The sequence below is a fragment of the Vulpes lagopus genome, chromosome 2 (genome assembly GCF_018345385.1).
Source record: "Vulpes lagopus strain Blue_001 chromosome 2, ASM1834538v1, whole genome shotgun sequence".
Taxonomy (NCBI): Eukaryota; Metazoa; Chordata; class Mammalia; order Carnivora; family Canidae; genus Vulpes; species Vulpes lagopus.
In genome coordinates, this window is record NC_054825.1 from 127,603,302 (window position 1) to 127,622,666 (window position 19,365).

The window sequence follows — 19,365 nt, forward strand, 5'->3', positions numbered from 1 at the left end:
ATTCCTGGATTCCTTTCTTACTTAGATAACACATGACTCTTAAGGAATATATGTTTATACATATTTTTCTGTTTTTCCTACCAAATATTTCCTATCTGAACTTTTTACTGGGCACAGGTAAGTATTAACATAGTTCCAATACCTTACCGGTCCCATTTTAAAGCAAAAATCAAGTCTGTGACACCACTAACATAAAATTGTGCAACTTATTACTTGTTAACAAACTATTTTTTTCAAATGTGAAAAGTTATACAATAAATCTAAGTTCAATCTTAAGTCATTGTCCCACAACCTAGAAATGCTTAAGTCCAATTTGGATCCTGTACTGATGTCACAATTTGAGCTAATGACATGTTGGGGATATGGGAAAGATGCTGTCATAAATAGATCATCCTGCCCCTCTCACAGAAGCAAAAAAAAGAGATTGACACTTATCCCAGGAGTCTGCAATGCCAAATCTGAGGGCACGTACATTACCAAAAGAGATCAAATTTGAAATGTTAGGTAGAAAATGTTATTATGAAAGTTAATTATCTAACAAGTTGAAAACAGACTATGACAATAGTCTAAACTCTACTTTTCAATACTTTCCCCTCAATGTAAAAAGTTATTTTAATGCTGCTTCAAAGTTCTTAATTATAACTTATTTTTAAAAATCTTAATATTTCCACTCAACTACAGAATTACTTAAGAGCTTATCCTATTTGCTTCCTCAAGGTTATTTTTTTAATTCAATTAAATTTGGAATTCACCATTCAAAATTTAAAATGACATTTAGTGCATACTTTGTACTAAAACTTCTTTCCAAGTTTTGGTACATAAATTAAAAACCATTAAGTATAACTGGCTACTTATTAGAATAATTATAAGTACACTGTGAACATTTCATTCTCTCCCCACCACCCAAAGATTAAAAGGGGTCCAGTTTTTTCCCCACAATCTAGTGCTAAGAGATCAAGACTGCAACTGAACCGAGTGTTTCTGTGCTGGGTCAGCAGCACCAAGTGGATAATGCAAACACTGAATTTCTCTAGCTCTTTCCAATAAAAGGCTGGCACATGTTGTCTAAGCACTGATCTATACCCAAGCCCATATGAAGGAACAGAGTATAATAAAATTTACAGTGAGATGTCCTACAAAATAAAGTTGAGCTTTGACTCAAGGACAGTAGTTCTGAAAGGTTAGGAAGAGCAAAGCTTAAATAGCCTCTATGAATTTCAAGAATGAATTTATCGAACAAGGCTTGGGTACGTTCTATATATGTTGTTCAATAGTGAAGGACGTTAAAAACCTGTTTCTATGGGAAAATCTTATGCTTTCCACATCCATATCCAAAAATGTTTCCAATATATGTCAAATATGTTTTGACTTTGATTCCTGTCCATACTGAGCATTCACTTATAAGACTCTAAATTAAAAATTTTGAATGTTAGAAAAGCACAATCCATATCAATTAGGGCTACAAAACCTTGAGAGAGTAGCTCTCTAAAAATTTAGTACAGTAACTACATGAATGTAAATTAATGAACTGAACACAGGCCTGAAAAAGAATTGACAAATGACAAAATTTCCATTTTAACTACAAAATCAACTAAAGATCTTTAATATGGACCTCAAAAGCCAGATCATCTGGATCATGAACAACTGACAGAAAAGTTAGTAAACCCAGATTACAATGCTAAGGGAAAGCAGATTGCAACTCAGCTCATATATCATTTAAATTAGAAAAAAAGAAATAGTTCTGTATGTACATAAATGCAAAGTGTTAACAAGTAAGAAAAACAGGATATTTTTACTTTACTTCATACATTTAGGGAACCGTTCAAAATTCTTATAATAATGATTTTCAACTTTAAAAAGGTTAAAAAGCAATGTATTAACAGATAGCACTAAATGGAGTTTTCACACTATTCTAAAGGATAAAATACATTGTTTTCAGTTGTTAAAAAGGGAGAGGAAAAGCTTAGCCTTCCTCAGTTTTTTCATTACTATGTTTATCTAAATAGATTTATGAGAAAAATGAGAACACAAAATGTACAATGTATCTCAAGCTTCATTCACCTTAAATAGGCCCATAAACGTACTGGCCCTACCAGCATGGGGGTCTTGAGATATCCAGAAGCATTTAAAATAGTTTCCAACATCTTTATTGTAGTGAAATTTGATTCGCAAGTGATACTGTTGGACTGAAGTTTTACAGGTAAATACTACCTCGCTAGCCCGAGTCAAAGACCCAACCCTTAAGTCAGGAGTTGTAATCTCAGCTGGGAGCACAGCTGTCATGAGCAAGGAACCAGCCAGAGAAGCGAGTTGAATACACTCGCTGAGCGGCTGAGCGGTCGGACGACACATCTTAACCTTAATACTTTCAGCAAGCAAGCCTCACTCAGCATCACTGCCTCATTTTAGGAATACAGATGGAACACAGGTGGCGTCCTGCAGACTATGGGCTGATGCAGTTCAGGTGATAAGCGAGTCCTGAGCACCCCCCCTGATAGATGCGGACACGCGGTGTGGGGAACTTTGTTCTTGTTGAAAAGGTGAAAGGTTACAAACGCTTTTCTTGAAGCAGCCCGAGTTAAGGACATGTCACATATCCCAAGGACACTACATGCTGCACTGGACAACGACCGGCCGGGTGCGGGAGGGTGCCGGGATGGGGTGCAGGCGCGGGGCCCGCACGCAGCCGGGGACCCCGCGGCCGTCCCCGCCGCACTCCGCTCTTGGCCCTGACGTCACAGCCCTTCCCCGCGGTCACCTAGGCCTCGGCTCCAGCACCCCGCGGCCGGGTGCGCCCTCCTTCCTTCCCCTCCCACCACGCTTCCCTCGCGGCCTCCCGACTGGCATCTTGCAGACCGAGGTCCGGCTGGAGGATGGAGTCGGTCTCCGCAAGCTCCACCTCTGAGCTCCCCGGGGTCACCTCCGCCACACGCACCGCCCGAGCGGTGTGACTCAACTTTGCCCAACTTGTAAGGGCTCAGCTCCAGAACGCCGAGACCCTCGCTCCACGCCCGCTCCCCTCCACCCCCACGAGGGGCGTGACGCCCCCTCCCGTCCTCTTCTCCTACCTTCCAACGCCACAAGGCCCCTTCCCTCTGGACCAGGGCCCCCAGGCCCCGGTCTCGCAGCGGAGGTCGGGAGGCGGCCAAGAACGATGACCTCCGTGACCCCCCTGTCCTGCCCCCCGACCCCCGCGCCTATCCGGGGGCGCCCAGGTGCCGGGCGGGGCGCGCGTACCAGGGGGCGGCGGGCCGACCCCGGGGCTGTCCGGCTGCGGCGCGCCGGGGCCCGGGAGGCTCTTGCGCTCCTTCTGGGACTCCCTCCGGCCGCCACCCGCGCCAGGTCTGTGGCCCGAGGCCCCGGCCGGGCTCCTGCCGCCGCGGTTGCCGGCCCCGGCAGCCGCCGCCGCCTCGTCGCGCCTCTTGCGCTGCAGCTGTTGCTGGCGCCTGTGCTCGGCCTCACGCAGGATGTCGAACGGGTCCGACTCGTCGTCCAGCAGCTGGTGGAAGCGGTTGGCCACGACGCAGCCGAAACTCTCCTGCATCGCGGCGCCGGCGGCGGCCGCGGCCACGGGACTTCCCAGAACGCCCTTCATGCCCCGCGGCCGCTGCGGCCAGCGGCTGGCAGCCCCCGCGAGCGAGTCTCAGCAAAGCCGGCGGCGAGGACCCATCCCGCCCGCCGCTGCCGCCCTCCCTGCCCTGCGGGGTCCCGTCCCCTCGGCACCTGCCCCCGCGCCGCAGCCGCCGCCGCCGCCGCGCCGCCGCCGCCACCGCCCACCCCGGCGCCGCCCGGCAGCCAATCAGCACAGGAGGACACGCCCCCTCCCCTAGCCGGCGTCCCTGGAAGCCCAATCAACGGCGGGCTGCTGTCACGTCACGCGACCTCTATGCCCCTCCCCCAGACTCAGCAGAGAGGGGCGGGGCGCAGGGGGCGGGGCGCAGGGGCGGGGCTACCGGGAGGAGCCGCGGGGCTGCGAGTGCGGACTGCCGGGCTGTGCGGGCTACCGGGCTGCGCGGGCGCGCTCCGGCTGTTACCCGTACTCTTTCCGGGACACGGGACGCAGTCCTTGCGGGCCACTCCTGGAAGTGTGTATATTCCTCCAGCCGTTCAACTACGCAGTGGTGTTGTAAGGGGTTGTGCTGTAAGGGATGCGAGCTCCGCGTTCTCATCAATCTTAGTCTACAGACAGAAAAGCGCCCTAAACGGAAGGCACGGACTTTTTTACGCGCCCGAAGCAGAGGGACCTGACCTAATTAGGAGGCCTGGAAAGGCTTTCCCTCGAAGAGACGGTTAAACTGAGACACGAGGAATGGCGGGGGCAGGAGCATCCTCAAGTGCAGAGGTCTTGAGGTGGGATGGAGCACAAGCCATTAACGCTCAAAGGAAACCGTTGTAACTGAATTGCAAAGAGCTGGCGGAGACCCTTACCTTGGTCTTTATTCTAAGAGTAGCGGGAAGCAAATTTTAAGCTTAAGCATGTGTTTTAAAATGCCACAGCTGCAACGTGAAGGGCTAGATAGGAGGCAGGACGGAGTAAATGCAAGGAGACCAAGCAAAAGATTGTCGCAGAGCTCCAGGGAAGAGTTGATGCATGTGACTTGAATTACAATGGTGGCAGTGGAGGGGAAGGGATCAGTAGATTCAAGAGCTATTCTGGAGGTTGTATCAACAGGACTTGGTGACGCAGTAGGTACCGGTGTTGAGGAAAAAGAAGAGGATATGATGACTCCTATATTTCTGGCTTGTGCAGCTGCCATGGTGGTGCATTCCAAGGAAATAGAGCACTGTAAGAGACCATTTTGATGAGAATCATGAAATCAGTTCTGGACATGTTGAGGTTTTGTTTCATTTGTTTGTTTTCATTTAAGGCCTGGAGCTCAGAGAACTCTGAACTGGACAGTCCTCCAGGAAGTTTTGCCTGGCACCCAGCTGCTTGTCTCATAGCCCTTCCTTTTCCTCTTACATTTTCCCCCAGAACCCCTGTGTTTTGTTATGGTATCAGGTGCCTGTATGGGCCAGGGGAAGCTGGGCCCCCTTCTAGCCTCAAATCTTGATTAATCTTAAATCATGCACTGTAATTCCATTCTCCTGCCAATGATTAGTGTAGGAATAGGCTCTTGGTGCAGATCTTCCCTGAGGGAAGTATTCTGGAGGACTCCTGGGAACATTTTTCTTATATCTAAAAAGGGAGCCGCGGGGCTGCGAGTGCGGACTGCCGGGCTGTGCGGGCTACCGGGCTGCGTGTTCTCATCTCATCTCATCTCTCAATCCCTCTAAAAAGGGATTGAGAAGGGATCTGCCATTTCCCACCTCTGTTCTTTGCTCTTTGTTATATGTGAAAAGGACATAATGCCTAGACCTGCTGTCTCTTATTGTGACTATGAGCCTGGCAGAGCAGAAGGATGGAGAAAACCTAACTCCTTGGTGTTGTTGAGCTGCTGACCTGTCCCACTGGGGAAACTCCCTACCTCAGACTTATTATAGAAAATGATAAATAACATAGCTTAATCTACTCTTAGTTATATTTGTTGATTCAAAAGCATCCCATTAGAGCATCTTGCTCAGCTGTGTTATCACCAGCTTTTGTTTTCCTTTAATAGCAAATGGGAAAGGAACCCGTAAGCCTGACTGCTGCCAGATTCATGTTTTACTCAATTTTCTGTCATTCCCAAGGAGGACAGGCATGATACCTGTCATTCACCTCATTCTTATTCATTGCAATTTATATTCCCAGTATTGGCATTCTAGGTAGTGATGTGGTAGATTCTCAGTTTTTGTTGAATGACTGAAAATTTTAAGATATTTGGTCATCTCCTTTTTGGAATCAGCAGAGGTTTATAATCAAAAGCCTATTCTTTTTACACAAAAGAATTGAGACCAGGTGTTCAAATGAAAACTTACACATGGATGTTCATAGCAACACTACTCACAATAGCCAAAAGGTGGAAACCACCCAAATGTACATCAATTTATGGGTAAACAAAATGTGGTACAGTGGATTGATATTTGGCTATAAAAGGGAATGAGGTACTATTACCTCTTACAACATGAATGAACCTTGAAAACATTATGCCTACTGAAAGAAGCCAAACACAAAAAGCCACATATAATATGAATCCATTTATATAAAATGTCCAGCATAGGCAAATCCATAGAGATAGAAAGCACATTAGTGGTTCCCAGGAGTTCAGGGGAGAAGGGACAGGAAGTGACCATGTAATGGGCATGAGGTTGCCTTCTGGAGTGATGAAAATTTTCTGGAATTTGTAGTGGTGATGGTTGTACAAAATGTGAATGTACTAAATGTCACTTTAAAATGGCCATACTAGTGCTCTCGGTGGACTTTGGGAGTCATTGGCCCTGTGGGTGGGGGCTGCCTGAGCCAGGGATCCTGTGCTGAGATGCTTCAAAGCTTTGTTAAAAATGTTTGGGTCCTCATGAAGCCCTACTATACCCAAATTCATCAGGATATGTGGGTAAGAATGAGGTTGATGAGTTTATAAAATCAGGAGTGCTGATAAAGGAAGGAAAGCTTTGAAAGCAAGTCCTGCGCCTGCTCATAGTCCTCATAAACCTGCTTTACTTGGGAGTACACATCAGATAGAATGTTGGTCTGGCTGTAAATTTCAGCAAGTTCAGTTACATGGGAACATGAGCATGCCTGTACACATCACATGGAGATGTGTTCTTTCCTTTGTGGAATGAATGAATGTAAAAAAAGGCTACAATGGTAAATGTTATATGTATCTTACCACAATTTTTAAATTTTTATTATTTATTTATGATAGTCACAGAGAGAGAGAGAGAGAGAGAGAGGCAGAGACACAGGCAGAGGGAGAAACAGGCTCCATGCACCGGGAGCCCGATGCTAAACCGCTGCGCCACCCAGGGATCCCCTCTTATCACAATTTTTAAAGCATATATTTTGGAGTTAGATCATGATGTGAATCTTGGCTCTACCACTAATTAACTTTGTGATTTTGGACATGTTCCTTATTTCTATGCCTCAGTTTTCTCATCTGTAAATTGGAGAAAAAATAGTGATACTTCAGGGGGTTATTGTGAAGACTGGGTCAGATAATGCATAGAAGCATTTGGCACCATGCTTGGCACAAACTAAGTCCTCAATAAAAGTCATTATCATCATTATTAGTATATTGTCATCATTTTGAATCAGACTTAAGACCAGGTAGAGTCCTATGAGACCTCATTATGAGGTGGATGAAATTTCCAAAGATTCTTCACGCAACAGAATCACCACATGCGCCAGAGATAATACTGTGAGAAGCCCTGCTTCAAGCCAGAGTTGTCTTTGGCATCTTTAAGCTGCCCATCATCAAGAACAATACCAAAGAGCTGTTACCACTTGAGAGAGGACCTGTCATCTTTCTACTGGACATCTGGAAACAGCCCACTCCCCCATTTCCTTCCTATTTCTGCTATAGCCAACTACAGCAAGTTCTTAAGGCATGCCCTGTGAGCACTGCATCCTAATTTCCAAATCATAGCTGCCTAAAACATGTAAGTCAACCAATCCTAGTTGCTTTAGGTTTAGAACCACTGAAATAGACATGAGTAGCCTCTGGCTGGCCTTAGCTGGCCATGGGCTTCCTTTGGGACTTTTGATTCCCATAGAATTTACTGATGGTAACTTATTAAGCAACCTCACAATTTTCTCTATTTTTCTGCGGGGAGACTGCATCCTTAAATGCACTCCTGAAATTTAGGCTACCATATTAGCCTGAGTTATTTGTAACATTGCATTTAATGTCAATTTAGTAGACTGATATTTTTAATCATCCAAGATTTAAAAACCATCTTTAGTAATTATAATAACAGAAATCACACACCCCCATATAACTTAGAAAACAAAGCATACCAAAAAAGCAATGGGATGTGGAAAATGGATAATACTACCAGCCCTTCCGTAGCAGTTATCTATTGGCACTAGTGGAAATGCAGTGAAATATAACTACTTACAAAATACTAATTACTTTGAGTTACTTAATATACAAATTGCACTAGGAACAGCAAAATAAAATACACTAAAATCTCCCAGATTGACTTGAAATTCACAGAAAGCTCAGTCCAGAGTTTAAAAATGCCTAGCTGTATTACTTTCAGTTACATGCAGGGAACGATGCTTAGGTGAGGACAAGGGCACAGGGGCCAGTCCAGCTGTAAAGAGTTTGAGTTTTTGTGAATCACCAATGAGTTGCCTTCTATATACTTTGTTTTGCTAATGGATTACCACTACTGCTTTGTCTGCTTTCTCCTCAATAAAATTAGGATGATTATAATCAGCACTGTGTTCCTCATATGGTTGATGGGAAGATAAAAGCAAAGAAGTAAATTGAAAAGGATAAAAAAAATTATGTTATCTTACAATTGTTTCTACTTATATAAAAACAAAAATATTTTTCTTAATTCTAAGAGGATCTCATATTTTTATGTAGTTGAGTCAATTGTAATAAGATCAATAAAGTTCCTGATCTAGTTGTTAAAAGACTGATTAGTGAATTTAAATTCAGTTTCCCACAGGAAATGAATAAAGTGAATATATAGTCTCAAAATTAGTGGTTGTAGAACTATAAAGCATTAACAATAAGGATGCAACAGAACATTGTGCAAGCCAAAATCCATTCATGATGACCAGATACAGAATATTTAAATTCAGAAAGGACCTGTACCCAACCTACTAATATTTGTAGCCTTGGTATCACTGAGGTTCTCTCTAGCTTTTTTTCTTATGGCAGGATGGGACTGGCTAGCAGAGTTGTTTATATCCTCACTGTGTTAATAGAACAGAATTTTATTCTAAGTTCTTACCTTTAAAAGCTCATTCTTGGTTGAAACTTTAGCCAAAGCTAAATAAAATAATTTGGAATTTAGACCTTTTTAGCTCCACATTTATTCAGGAATACCAGAATTGAGTCGCTGGCCTATCTTTGGTCATGTGTACACCTTTGAACCAGTTGCTATAGTGAAGGGCATTTAATTCTCTGATCGGCCAGGCCTGGGTCACAAGGCTGTGCTGGGGTCTAATTGTAGTCAGCTCCCTGAATGCTGGGACAGACTGAAAGGGGGGTGGTTCCCCGAGGAAAATATGGTTTCTAATACTTGCATATAGGAATAGATGCTGGGCAGGAAACACACAGAATCCTCCCTAGTGATGACTAGCAAGAACATATTATTGCTGTGCCTCTTGTAGCATTGGACTCTTGCACCCTGAATTGTAAATTTTTCTTCTTATTTCTCTCCCTTCAGGCCAGAAGTTGTATTTAGCTCATTTCTGTATCCCTTCTTTCCTCTTCCTGGCCTCATCTTCAGTGCCTGCAGAGATGCCCTTCATTCAGGAAATATTTGTTGTGTGAATGAATGAGTTTCTTGTTTGCATCCATGTGCTCCTGACAAATAATTTTGCACATGTTAAAAATAAAAATGCAACACATTAATTAACGTGTGAAAATTAACTGATACATTCTACATGAGCAAATGGATGTGATACTATTTCTGAAAGATTCATTATTCTACACATTCACTAATAATCACAGCCAAATTGTTTCATAATGCTTGCTAGGCACTAGCCATCATTCTAATCCTGTTCATTTAATCCTTAAAACAACCTGAGGGGGTAGATGCTTCTACTACCCCCATCTTATAGTAAGAGAAGTACCTCAGTAAGTGGGCATGAGTTGGGACATGAACACAGGCAGACTAGCACTTCGAACCATTATGCTTCCCTCTAAGTGGTGAACTAAAAGCTGAGATATGAGCAGGACATGGCTTCTCTTCTTAAAAAGCTATATTAGGGGCACCTGGGTGGCTCAGTTGGTTAACTGTCTGCCTTCGGCTCAGGTCATGGTCCCAGGGTCCTGGGATCAAGCCCTACATCGGGCTCCCTGCTCAGTGGATAGCTTGCTTCTCCCTCTCCACCACTTGTGTGTGCATATGTTCTCTCTCTCTCTCTCTCTAAACAAACAAACAAAACAATATGAGCAGAGGGCAGACATTATGTGCAGGTGAGGCCCTAAAGAGGAGTTGAGTGGAGGTCCATAATTTTATCACCAATAGAAAAATGCCTTACTAAGACCGTCTCCCCTCATATCAGTTTGTGGGGTGAAAGCTGTATTGTGTCCATGCTAAGGTGGAGTTGACTAAGATGTTGAAATAGGGCTGCTTTTCTACTTAGATTATATTTCAATAATGTATTTAAAAATAAGCTAATACTTTATTGTCTAAGGATGCACATCCCTCAGGAACTTGTTAGAAATGCATGATCTTGGGCCTACCTCCGAGCTACTGAATCAGAACCTGCACTTTACAACAACCCTGAAGGATGTCTGTGCACAGTAAAATTTGAGAAGCACTGAGCTGAAGTACAAATACAAAGCCAGCAATTGGATCTGTCAGTATCATCTGCCGGAAACCTGCTTGTCCTTTGTCGCTGAGACAGTTCAGTCTTATTTAGAAGCTGGTACGTTCAGGGTGCTCAGAAGCTTATGAAAAAGAGCCGACCCCCCCCCTCCCAAGGAAGGACAGAGATTCTGCACCTGCAGAGTCTCAGACCACCTCTCCCACTGAAAGGTCCTTAGCCATATAACCCTTGATGAATTTAATACCCTAACACAAGGATAAGGGGAATGAATTGGAAAAGATCCCAAAAAGGAGAGAGTTTTAGGCCAGGTTTGATGAATGATTGACCTTCAGATTAATTTGAATTTCCATGTAGAATGACAGAATATGGGGCTATACCAATAAAGAGGGGTGAGACCTTGAATTACTTCATAAACTGTGGTAGGGAGTTTGGACTTTACCTTTTTAAAACCAAAGGTGTCACCAGTGCAATATTGTGATGTATAAAAAAATATTTGGCCATTTAGATGACCAAAATACATTTCTCATGTATATTTGGTCCTTGTTCACAACTCCTGGCTCACAGCTCCCAGATCCTCAGAATTTGGTAGCAAGGTTGGTTGGCAATGGAGCCATCCATGTGATTTAAGAGTTGGAACTTGGATTCCCACCCCTGACCTCTTGGAGAGCAGGGGAACTAGAAGTTGAATCAATCACCAGTGGCCAATGATTTAATCAATCATGCCTATGTAATAAAGCCTCCACAAACACCCAAAAGGATGAAATTGAGAGAGCCTCCGAATTGATGAACATGTGGAGCTTTGGGGAGACTGGTGTGCCTAGACAGGGCATGGAAGCTCTCCTTTGCCTGTACCTTGGCCTATCCATCTCTAATACCTGGCTGTTCCTGAATTGTATCCTTTTATAATAAACCAGAAATCTAGTAAGTAATGTATTTCTCTGAGTCCTGTGCTTCTCTAGCAAATTAATTGAACCTGAGGAAGGTTCTGATTTATAGCCAGAAGCATAGATGACAACTAGCACTTGTGACTGGCATCTGGAGCAGAAAACAGTCTTATAGGACTGAACCCTTAACCTGTGGAATATATGCTATTTCTGGGGAATCAGAAGCTGTTCCTGGGTAGATAGTGACAGAATTCAGTTGAGTTCTCAGACACTCTGTTGGCATCTGGAGAAAAGCTAGGTTCTGTGTGGGACTCCTACACGCATTGGAATTGGTGCCAGAACCAAAAGAGCCAGGGCATGTATTCTGAGTTTTTTGAGGGTTAGAAGGAATTAACTTTATTGCTTTTAGTGAAATCATACACACTCATGGGAAGAAAGTAAACTAAGAACAGTACAAAGACAGTAAAATTCATAAAATCTCATTACCTGGAAATATCCACTGACAGTTTCTGACACCCTTCTAGACTTCATGCACGTATACACACATAATTTTATGTCTCTACTTTTCTTACTCAGCAATGTCACAGACACAGTTCTGTATCAATAAATATATCTACAAGGACACCTGGGTGGATCAGCAGTTGGGCGTCTGCCTTTGGCTCAGAGTGTGATCCCGGGGTCCTGGGATAGAGTCCCACCTTAGGCCCTCTGAATGGAGCCTGCTTCTCTCTCTGCCTCTCTCTCTGTGTCTCTCATGAATAAACAAATAACATCTTTAAAAAATATATATCTACATCATTATTTTAATAGCCACAATATATTATGTGGTGTGTGAATGCTTTACATATGTCTGAGTCCAATAAGAAAACAGGAATACACAGTAATATAAATGGGAGACTTAATATAGAGAATTATTAAGCTGTGATAGGAGAGTAACTATAAAGATAGGAAAATACAAAGAATGAGACTTTGCCATTTGTAAAAACATGGATGGACCTAGAGGGCATTATGCTAAATGAAATAAGTCAGAGAAAGACAAATACCATATGATTTGACTTATATGTGGAATCGAAAAAAACCAAAACAAATGAATAAGAAACAGGCCTGTAATACACAGAATAAACTGATGGTTGCCAGAGGGGAGGGATGGGGAAAATGGGTAAAGGAGAGTGGAAGGTACAGACTTCCTGTCAGGAAATGTCAGAGGGATAAAAGGTACAGCATAGGGAACAGTAGTCAGTGGTACTGTAGCAGTGTTGTGTGGTGACAGACAGCAGCTACACTCATGGGGAGCCTACACAATGTATAAACTTGTTGAATCACTATGTCATACACAAGAAACTAATATTCTCAACTATACTTCGATAAAAATAGAAGAAAGAAAAGAAATTCTAAAAAGGGTACTTTAGGGGGCACCTGGGTGGCTCAGCCAGTTAAGCATCTGCCTTCAGCTTAGGTCATGATCCCGGGGTTGTGGGATTGAGCCCTGTAATGGGCTCCATGCTCAGTGGGGAGTCTGCTTGTCCTCCTCCCCATGCCTTTCCCTTGTAAATAAATAAAATCTTTATTTATTTGAGAGTAAGAGAGAGAGCACAAGCAGCGGGAGAAGCAGGCTCCCTGCTAAAGCACAGAGCCTGATGTGGGGCTCCATCTCAGGACCCCAGGATCATGACCTAATCTGAAGTCAGACACTTACCTGACTGAGTCACCCAGGAGCCCCTAAATAAAATCTTCAAAAAAAAATACTTTAGGGCTAGGGGTGGGTACCTAAGAAAGGACAAAGTTGGAAAGGTATTCAGACTTCCTTGAGGAAGGTGTGGTCAGAGTGAACTGAATGGTGGAGAAGTTCACTGAGTTGTCAGGCTGGAATGGCCTACATTTACTGGGAAGGCAGGAGCAGCACTCCAGGCCTCAGAAGAGTCCAGGCTGACACGGAAAGGAGTGTACCAGGCAAGTCAGGTGCCATTGTTGAGTTGCTTTGCAGGAATGGAGCATACTTCTACGTGCAGCTCTGGGAGGTGGGGTGACGGGAGTCTCCAGGACACTGCCTGCAACAAAATTGGCTTGGCTGGCACATGATATGGCCAGTTGCACAGGCCCTGGTGTGTGCACAGAAGGGGCAAAGAAGAGGATACCAAAAGCAGGCACCTGGGTGGACACAGATGCATGCATTCTGGGCTTCTAGCTATCCTGCCATTGCCCCTGGAGAGCTGGAAAAAAAACAGAGGCCTAGCATATAGTAGAGAAAACACCACTTGGAGTCTGGCACTGGAGAAAAAGCGTACTCTGCCTGAGTCTGGTGATAATCTACCTGAGACCTAGGAAGAGAAAAACTCTTTTTCTTTCAACGTCCTTCCAGCACTCTCTGTTAATGGAGCCTAACATTTTATGTTGGCAAAGAAAAGCTATTTACGGGCCCAGATCCATTATTGAAGAGAAGGCAATAAAGGGTGTACCTGGGCCATGTGGCATTAAGTCAATACCTGCACACTATCGCATACTTGACCAGCTTTCTACTAATGAATGTTTTGTATTTACCATGTCTTGCCATCCCAAATAATGCTGGTATGCATGACTCTAGACATAGATTTGAACACTTGAGTGATTAGTAGAAGAAGGTGTTAAAATGAGGAGGTGGACATGAGATTTACATCCATTCTTGGATTAATCAATCAAAGCTACAGTTGGCTTGGGGAAATGCTATGGAAGTCAGCAGCTGCCTGGATCACTCAGAGGTGGCTAAAAGTTTCCTTTACTGTTGGCCACAGCTGCTTTTCTAAGAATCACTATAACTACCAGAGAGAACTTCTATTTAAGAAATTTTCCTACACCTAGGCCTCATCTCCCACCTCCGAATGGTCATCAAAACCCAAGCCCTCAGCCATTCAGTCCTGTCCCAGTGTAACAGACCTCTGCCCTGACACCTCCAGGACCACTAGGGCTTTTCCAGCTTCTTCTTTACTTGACACCTCAGGAGTCTATTTTTATCCCCTTGAGAGATTCTCTTATTCTCCTTGGGAATATTTTAAAATTTGTATTGTTATATTAGATTCCACATTTATGGACATTGGAAAACAGAACAAAAGGCCCCAGAGGTCCTGTCTATTGCATGGAAGGCTTGTTTTGTCTTGCCTTTCTTCCGCTTTTTATACCTCTCAGTTCCTACCTGGAAATCCCTCAAATTCACCCTAGTGCTGTTCGTTTCTTGCAGACAGACCTCTATCCCTTAATCAGCAGAGTACACACATTATGCCAGGGACCCCTTAGGAAATGATACTGAAAAAGCCTGAATGGTTTTTCCAAGTCACAGAAGCAGTGAGTAATAAAACTGGAATTAGAAACCAGACCCCAAGTCCAAGTCCAAGCTGCTATCACATTTCAGAAAGAATACAATTAACAAGAGAAAAGCCCCAATAGGCTTGCTGTCTCCTGTATTGGCTCAAAATCCTCATCATGCCCAGTGGTCTCTCAGGGCCCCGACAGAGGTTCCTGCCCTGCCAGTTCCAGGCCTGCTGGCCCCCCTTTGAGGACCATTCCGGTAGATATCTGAATACCTCTCTCCTCTCTCAGGAACAAAGACCTGCAAGTCCCCATTATGTCCTTTGAAGTAATTAGTCCCAATCAGGGGTCGTTGGCAAATGGGCAATGGTTGGTTTGGAGGGGATGGAGCCTTGGGCCCTGGGCATCTCTTGGAGGTGGTATGCTGGCTGAGACCATTAACAAGCACTTGAAGATCATGTCAACTTCTATTGAGCATCAGCTGTGTATTAGGCCTCATGAGACAGAAATATGGAGTGTGGATTCTGCCATCTTTGTTTTTTTTATTATTCATCCCAAAGGAGTCAGCCATCCTTTACTTTTGTTTTCTTATATATTTGTTTCTGATTATACATTTACAACACAAAAAAAATTAAGAAACTCAATCACAAAAATATGTAATGGAAAAATCCTCATAATTTGTCCCTTAATCCCTCCCCACCCCAAATAATTACAATTTGGCTTTTTTGTGTATTTTAAATGTTTTAAATTTTATTTTTAAGCAACTTTAGATTCATAGCAAAATTGAACAAAAAGTACCAAGATTTCCCATATTCCTCCCTGCCCCTCAGTAAACAAAACCCCTCCCACTGTCAGCAACTTCCACCAGAGTGATATGCTTGTTACACTGCAAATGTAGTGTGCAAAATATAGTCTATAAATTAGTGAATCCACATTGATGTGTCATTATCATCCAAACTCCATTGTTTACATTAAGGTTCTTGGTGTTGCACATTTTATGGTTTTTGACAAATGTTTAATGACATGTATCCACCATTATAGCATCATACAGGTTCATACAGGTTTTACTGCTCTAAAATCCTAAAAATCCTTTGTACTCCCATCTATTCCTTCCTTCCCACAATCTTTGACAACTACTGATCTTTTTAATGTCTCCATAGTTTTGCCTTTTCCAGAATGTCGTATAGTTGGAATTGTACAGTATACAGACTTTTCAGATGGCATATTGTTTAGATTGTTTTCTTCAAGTACACAATATTATTGCTTATTAATTAATTAAATAAATAGGGATAATATAAAATATGTTATTTCTTTAGGTAATACTGTATCTTGAATATATTTTCTTACCAGTGTATTTATTTATTTATTTATTATTTTTAAAGACTTTATGTATTTGAGAGAGAATGAGCATGAGTGTGGGGGGGGAGGCAAAGGAGAGAGTGGGGGAAGCAGACTCCCCACCAAGCAGGGACATGGAGATCCATCCCAGGACCCTGAGATCATGACCTGAGCTGGAGGCAGACACCCAACCAACTGAGCCACCCAGGCATCCCTTATCCGTATATTTAAAAGATAATGGTAGTAATATAATAGCTAAATTCATTGACTATTTACTATGTATCACATACTGCTCTTCTATAAATGCTTTTCATGTCTGTTATGGGCTGAAATGTATCCCATCCCCCCAGTTCACATGTTGAAGTCCTCTTCTTCAGTACATCAGAATGTAACTGTATTTGGAGAGAAGGTCTTTAAAGAGATAATTAATTAAAATGAGGTCACTAGGGTGGACCCTAGTCCGATGTGGCTGGTGTCCTAAGAAGAAGAGATTAGGACACAGATGTGCACAAAGGGAAGATCACATGAAGGAATGGAGAAGACAGCCATGTACAAAAGCCAAGGAAAAAGGCCATGAGGAAACCAATCCTGCTCACACTTGGATTCTGGCTTTCAACTTCCAGAACTGTGGAAAAAAAATGTCTGCCAAGTTCGTCTGTGGTACTTTGTTACGGAAGCCCTAGCAAAGTAATATAATGTGTAACTCACTTATTCTCAGCATAACCCTAAGAGGGATGTACTATTATTCCTTTTCTATAGGCAAAGAAACTAAGGGGATCCCTGGGTGGCTCAGCGGTTTAGCACCTGCCTTTGGCCCAGGGCGTGATCCTGGAGTCCTGGGATCGAGTCCTGCATCGGGCTCCCTGCATGGAGCCTGCTTCTCCCTCTGCCTGTCTCTGCCTCTCTCTCTCTCTCTCTCTCTATATATATATGTCTATCATAAATAAATAAAATATTTTTTAAAAAGAAAGAAACTAAGACACAGGGAAACCAAATAACTTGTTTAAGACCACCTACAGTATAATGCCAAGATAGACTAAGATATATGCAGTAACAATCCCTATGTCATTCACACTGCAAGTTCATTGAGGACCAGGGCAGAGCACAAGCTCTTCATGATTACTCATGGGCCCAGGCTCATGAAGCCTCCATCTCAGTCCATGTTCTTTGGTGCCTCAGGTGGGGAAAGAATATGTGATGAATCTCTTATTGACTTCTTTTTTAAATTTAAAAAATTTTAATTTTAATTCCACTTAGTTAACATACAGTGTTATATTAGTCTCAGGAGTACAATGTGGTGATTGGGTGTTCGCAGCCGCCGCCCCGCGGTCGCTCGCCAATGCCAGCACCGCCTCTAGCTCGCCGAGCTCCAGCCGAAGGAGAAGGGGGTAAGTAAGGAGGTCTCTGCACCCTGGCTCCTACAAAGCAGACTGCCCGCAAGTCCACCGGTGAGGTGGTAAAGCACCGAGGAAGCAACTGGCTACAAAAGCCGCTCGCAAGAGTGCGCCCTCTACTGGAGGGGTGAAGAAACCTCATCGTTACAGGCCTGGTACTGTGGCACTCCGTGATATTAGACGTTATCAGAAGTCCACTGAACTTCTGATCCGCACACTTTCTTCCCAGCGTCTGGTGCGAGAAACTGCTCAGGACTTCAAAACAGATCTGCGCTTCCAGAGTGCAGCTGTTGGTGCTTTGCAGGAGGCAAGTGAGGCCTATCCGGTGGGCCTCTTTGAAGACACCAACCTGTGTGCTATCCACGCCAAACGTGTCACAATTATGCCAAAAGACATCCAGCTAGCACGCCGCATACGTGGAGAACGTGCTTAAGAATCCACTATGATGAAAAACATTTTATTCTTTAAAAAATTTTTTTTTCTCTTTTTCCTGTTATTGGTAGTTCTCTGAACGTTAGATATTTTTTTTTCCCATGGGGTCATATACCTAGTATATGATTGCAAGTGGAAAAATAGGGGACAGAAATCAGGTATTGGCAGTTTTTCCATTTTCATTTGTATGTAAATTTTTAATATAAATGCGGGGACATAAAGCATTAATCCAAGTCCAAATGTTTCAGTGAACACGTTTCAGCAGTTCAACTTTATAACAATTATAAATAAACCTGTTAAATTTTTCTGGACAATACCAGCATTTGGATTTTTTTTAAAACAAGTAAATTTCTTATTGATGGCAACTAAATGGTGTTTGTAGCATTTTTATCATACAGTAGATTCCATCCATTCACTATACTTTTCTGAGTTGTCCTACATGCAAGTACATGTTTTTAATGTTGTCTGTCTTCTGTGCTGTTCCTGTAAGTTTGCTATTAAAATACATTAAACTAAAAAAAAACCAAAAACAATGTGGTGATTCAACAATGGCAGACAGCACCCTGTGTTCATCATTTCAAGTCCACTTCTTAATCTCCACTACCTATTTAACCCATTTCCCAGCCTCTTCCCATCTGGTAGCCATCAGATTGTTCTATTAAGAGTCTGTTTCTTGCTTTCACCTGCTCTCTTACATTTTCTCTTTCTTGTTTAACTCCACATGAGTGAAATCACATGGTGCATGTCTTTCTCTGACTTATTTTGCTTAGCATAATACACTCTAGCTCCATCCATGTCATGGCAAATGGCAAGATTTTATTCTTTTTTATGGCTGAATAGTATATACACATGTATATATATACACACCACATCTTCTTTATCCATTCATTAATGGATGGACACTTGGGCTGCTTCCATTCCTTAGCTACTGCAAATAATGTTGCTCTAAACATAGGTGTACATGTATCCCTTTGAATTCGTGTTCTTGTATTCTTTGGGTAAATACACAGTATTTGTGATTACTGGATTGTAAGGTAGCTCTATTCTTAACTTCTTGAGGAATCTCCATAATGTTTTCCACAGTGGCTGTACCAGTTTGCATTCCCACCAACAATGCACAAGTGTTCCTTGACCTGTTGTTTCTTGTGTTCTTGATTTTAGCCATTCTGACAGATGTGAGATGGTATCTCATTGTAGTTTTGATTTGCGTTTCCTTGATGGTAATGTTGAGCATCTTCTCTTGTGTTTATTGGCCATCTGGACGTCTTCTTTGGAGAAATATCAGTTTGTATATTCTGCCCATTTTTAAATTGGATTATTTGTTTTTTGGATGTTGAGTTTTATAAGTTCTTAAAAATATAGAATGCTTTACAAACTTGCATGACATTTTTGTGCAGGAGCCATGTTAATTTTCTCTGTATTGTTCCAATTTTCATATATGTGCTGCTGAAGAGAGCACACTCTTTCATAGACTTCTAAATCTTCTGCGTGCTCAGCACTTCTACTTACATGTCTTCAACTAAGCAAGTCTTAAGGCTATCCCTATCTTCAAAGGGATTAAGGGAGCACAATCCCCTGTACTCAGGAGAGGAGAATGAGGATATTTATAAATTAGTGTCATGGCAACCACCTGGGCCGGGCCAGCCCAGGCAAACAAAAG

General features: G+C 43.0%; 1 protein-coding gene, 1 non-coding gene and 2 pseudogenes across 3 annotated transcripts in view; 2 read left to right on the forward strand and 2 right to left on the reverse strand.

Annotated features, from left to right (window-relative positions):
• HABP4 (hyaluronan binding protein 4) overlaps positions 1-3,768 on the reverse strand; it is a 41,973-nt gene extending 38,205 nt beyond the window's left edge. For both annotated transcript variants that reach the window (XM_041745552.1, XM_041745551.1), the window contains exon 1: positions 3,238-3,768. In XM_041745552.1, the coding sequence (XP_041601486.1) occupies positions 3,238-3,595 (358 nt within the window). In that variant the 5' untranslated portion in view covers positions 3,596-3,768. The remainder of the gene's footprint in view (positions 1-3,237) is intronic.
• Positions 3,769-6,401: 2,633 nt separating this feature from the next.
• Positions 6,402-6,705, forward strand: LOC121478189 (annotated as a pseudogene).
• A 6,425-nt stretch (positions 6,706-13,130) lies between these two features.
• Positions 13,131-17,745, forward strand: LOC121478195 (annotated as a pseudogene).
• Positions 17,746-19,057: 1,312 nt separating this feature from the next.
• LOC121485921 lies at positions 19,058-19,164 on the reverse strand. Its single transcript, XR_005986425.1, has one exon. It is a non-coding gene; the product is annotated as a U6 spliceosomal RNA (small nuclear RNA).
• Positions 19,165-19,365: the final 201 nt, after the last annotated feature.